Here is a 4,359-nt window from a genome sequence, read left to right on the forward strand (position 1 = left end):
AGTGGACTATCTCTCACGAGTTGATTTCCTATTCACAATGGTAGATGATGTGCACCGATTTCGTATCAACATTATGATCCTTCCACACAAAGTGAGATTATGTTGGTGCATTGTTGCGATGTGTAAATATTAGAAAGAGGATTGGGAGGGTGTAATTGTAAGTAGTTGGTGTGACAATGGATTGCTTGCAATGTTTGTGTGATGAATGCTAGTTCTTGCTAGGGGACTATCTCTATCCATTCCAACTAAGGCGATCTTCACACAAGGTGTTTCTTGAAGGTGATTGAGAAGAATGAAACTCACACTAAACACACATAGAAAGATTGTTGCACCTTCCCACGGTGCACTTCAATCCATTTGCTAACTTGCCATAGCAAGTACTATTGATCGTGATGAATTGTGGAATCCCTTCATGTGACGACGGTGGATACATTAACTAGTCATTTCACTGGTGAAAAGGGCAAAATAGACGAATCATTTATGAACTTTTGCCTAAAGGAACAATAACCCCTTTTTTCTAGGAAGTGTTCCCAAACTCACGACATTAAGGGTCCAAATTTTGTCATTTCCATAGTTTTGACCATTACGAAATGCCTCGCGTGAAGGTGCTCTTAGCTAAAGGGGGGCGTGAGGGTTTGGGCGAGGGTTTTCTTTGATGGCGTTTTATTGAGTCACATGCCCAGCACTAGATATGACCACAATCAATTGCATATATTCTCACATTTTTTCTCTACGGGGCAATAATAAGGCATTGCAGTTTCCTCAATAATAAGGCATGGATGATGGAGGATGGACATTTTTATCTTGCTGAGTACCATGTCGGTAGAGTCAGGGTGAGGGACCCTTTGCGGAGGGCCCGGGGGGGAAGCGGGGGCAGAGAGAGAGAGGAGAAGGTTATAGGAAGAAGTGTGTAGAAGGAACTTTCTGTCTCTCTCTCTCTCTCTCCTGTGTCTGTGACTGTGTTCCTTGTGGCTCGGCACTTTCCCAAGCCACAAAGGATACAAATTTTTTGTGCGTGTTTTTGGCATCCTTCTCTCTTCTGCCCATCATGCGCCTCATGGAGAATCATCCGTCTGTGATAATGGGTCCTGGCCTCATCACCTCTTTCCCGTGCATTCGCATCCTCCCCCTCGCCGTCTTCCCTTCCATCTTCATCAGAAACCATGAGATCAGCTCCTGGCTCCCCCCCTTCCCATCATCCTCTGTTGTGATCTGGACCTCCGATTTATAATCGCTTGGGATATCGTCAGTTATCTTGTGGAAGGATATCTAGAAGATCAAGAGACCCAAAAGAGAAACATAGAGATCAGAGGACACAAAAGAGAAGTGTAGAGAAGATCAAGAGACACAATAGTGAGTGATTTTTCAGTGAGCTTGTGTATGTAAATAAATATCTATTGCATGTTTTTGTTTTTGAAAAGACAGACAGACACACTGTGTGAGAGAGGAAGATGCACGATGGGTGATGCTTCCTCAAGCAGCAGCCCCCCTGACAGGGCCACCCTGGAGGAGCTCAAGCAGAAACTGTGTAGTGGGCATGTGGATCAGGAGCGCCACGGAGCGCGTGAGCTCCGCAAACTCGCCAAGGTCAGCTCTGTCAATAGGTTCTGCATTGCTGACACTGGGGCCATCCCTCTCTTGATCAAGGTCCTCTCCTCCCATGACACGGAGACCCAGACCCATGCGGTCACCGCCCTGCTCAACCTCACCCTCCGAAACGAGAGCAACAAGCAGGCCATTGTTTTGTCTAAGGGGCTCGACCCCACCGTTGAGGTTCTCATGAAAGGGAGCCTGGAAGCGCGCGAGAATGCTGCCGCCCTTCTGTTCAATTTGTCTAGGTCTGATGCATTCCGAGGGTGCATAAGCTCATGTATGGATGTGTTCAATGGGCTGGTGGCTTTACTGAAAGATGGGAGCCCCAGGGGAAAGAAGGACGCCCTTGCGGCGATCTATAATTTGCTTCAAATCCGTCATAACCGAGCCCCGGTTGTCCGAGCAGGTGCTGTGGATCCTCTCCTGCAGCTTGTCCAAGACCCGGATTCTGGGCTTGTGGATGAGAGCCTCACAGTGCTGTCCAATCTTGCCAGCCATCAGGAGGGCAGGTTTGCAATCGACAGGTGCTCGGGGATTCGAACCCTGATTGATGTGATTAGAATAGGCACCGATTCCAACAAGGAGTATGCTTGTGCCTCGCTTCTGGTGCTTTGCCAGCATGATTTCTCTTGCTCAGATGTGGCCCGCCGCCTGGGTGTGCATGATCTTCTGGTGGACCTCTCTATCTGTGGCACAGATCGAGCTAGACGCAAAGCATCCAAGGTCCTCGAATTTCTTGAATAATCATCGTCATTACTATTCTTTTTGTTCACGACAAGCTGGATGATCTCTCGGCTTGTATTGTCTGTATTTTTGGCTTGTACAAATTCATCATTGCAAGAGAGCTCTGAACTGGTTTTACTTGATTTGAATGGGGGTTTCTCGCATGCTAATGGATGGAAATCTGGCCGAGCATGCTTTGTGGAATCAATCAATTGACTTATGGGGATCAAGAGTAAACTCCAATAGGCATTGGATTAAGTGAAACCCCAAGGTTTTCTGGGTAGGTTAAGAGTTGCGATTGGATACTTAGTGACTTGCAACTGGAGTGTGCAGTGACTTGGCAATTGGAGTGTGAGCTGGCACAGTGGAAGATAGGGCCTGAGCAGATTCATCAGTGGGTCATGGAGATGATGCCATCATGCAGTGGGATCAGACTTCAATCATGTCATGTATGGAGCAAAAGGCCTATCATATCCATCATTTCACGAGGTAGTTCAAAGGATCACAGCACATCAACTGTATCAAGGGAAGAGGGCAAAAAAGCCCAGTTTTTTCTTTTTGGACAGCTCGACTGTGGTAGATGGAGGGGCAATGATGGCATACAGTAGTGTGGTGAGGAGATAAATTTTGGGGCAATCCACGTCATGGGCATATTATGGGGGGGGGGGGGGGGGGGTGGAGAAGAGAAAAGGTGTTGCAGTATTTCTTTTTAAAACGGGCTGGAGTGTTGGCCTGTGATAGAGGCGTGAGAAGGTGAAGACAAAAGAGGAACTGCACGAATGTGGGAAAGGGGGGCAGCAATCTTTTTGGGCAGACTCCTGCCATGTACATATATAATTGACACGTCATACATAGAAGCACAATAGGCCAATAATGGTTTTTTAACCCCTCTCTCCTCTTGTCCTCTCTCTCTTTCTCTCTCTCTCTCACTCACATGTTAAGTCAGCCCCAAAGGTATACCTCGCCTCAAGGCTATTTGAGAATTGTTTGTTCCAAGTCATAGTCATGACCACTTCCCTTGGAACGTTACATATTGTGTAAACTTTCTTTCCATCATTTTGGTGCATCAACTCATCACATATATGTTCAAGCAATGGCCGTCACCTATGCCACTTACCCCTTCTCTAAGGCAACATCTATATTGTACCTTGGGCTCTTCTAGTTTGCTTTTGACCATGTACCAAAGGACCAAATTTTCTTAATCTATTTGGTGTTGTTGAGCCTTGACAACTTGACAACCTCAAAACATTCTTGCTTTGTTTGATGTTGTCTTTAGAGTGAACTTGAAGCTTCAATTTGGAATCTCAAATGCAACGATGACTATTGAATGATATAAAGCTTGATAGGCATTAGCGAATTCTCTCCAATGTCATGTAAAAGCTTGATAGGCATTAGCAAATTCTCTCCAATGGCATGCTTTAATGGAAGTGAACCTCTTGAATGGCATGCTTTAATGGAAGTGATATTTTTGATATACTTTCAACTTTTTGTGTCCATCGGTTTGCCAACTTTGACGTTCAAATTGTAACCTTGGTAATGCAATCTTGAAAAAGGTATAGTTGTTGAGTAGATGTACAAACTTGGACATTGATAGCTATGCTAAGCCCTAAAAAAGGTTTGTCTTGAAAGAACTCAAAAGGGCATTTAGGTTGAGTAGAGGATTAAGAGGCCAAAAGTTGATTGTGATGTAAGGAGGAACCCTAGAGCATAAATTGGTAGATTGTGATGTAATTAGGAATCCTAGTCCATGAATTGGTTGATTAAGAACCTATACTTTATGAAGCTATGTTTGGCAATGCTAGAGTGAGCGATGTTCAGTTGGATTTGTTAATGTTAAGATGGGATATGAGAAAAACATTCAAGCTTAAAGTTGGTATCTAAAAGAAAAAGGATGTGAGATGATTTGGAGAAATGCTAACTGAGAAAGTAGATATAATCATGTTTCATGTAGCATGCCTTGATGAAGTATCAAAGGTTAATTTGAATATGTTTTAAAAGAAATGCAAAGTTGTACTTGTTACATATGCTCAACACCCCACCCTT

The 4,359-nt window shown here is 44.5% G+C and overlaps 1 protein-coding gene across 1 annotated transcript; it reads left to right on the forward strand.

Annotated features, from left to right (window-relative positions):
* Positions 1-917: 917 nt before the first annotated feature.
* LOC148031051 (U-box domain-containing protein 14-like) lies at positions 918-3,574 on the forward strand. The gene has a single exon (XM_087684569.1). It carries the CDS (start codon positions 1,402-1,404, stop codon positions 2,335-2,337), a length of 936 nt encoding a protein of 311 aa, XP_087540695.1. The 5' UTR covers positions 918-1,401; the 3' UTR covers positions 2,338-3,574.
* The last annotated feature ends 785 nt before the right edge of the window (positions 3,575-4,359 follow it).

This window comes from Lygodium microphyllum, chromosome 9 (assembly GCF_053477565.2).
Source record: "Lygodium microphyllum isolate KBCC chromosome 9, Lygodium_microphyllum_v1.1.10, whole genome shotgun sequence".
Lineage (NCBI taxonomy): Eukaryota > Viridiplantae > Streptophyta > Polypodiopsida > Schizaeales > Lygodiaceae > Lygodium > Lygodium microphyllum.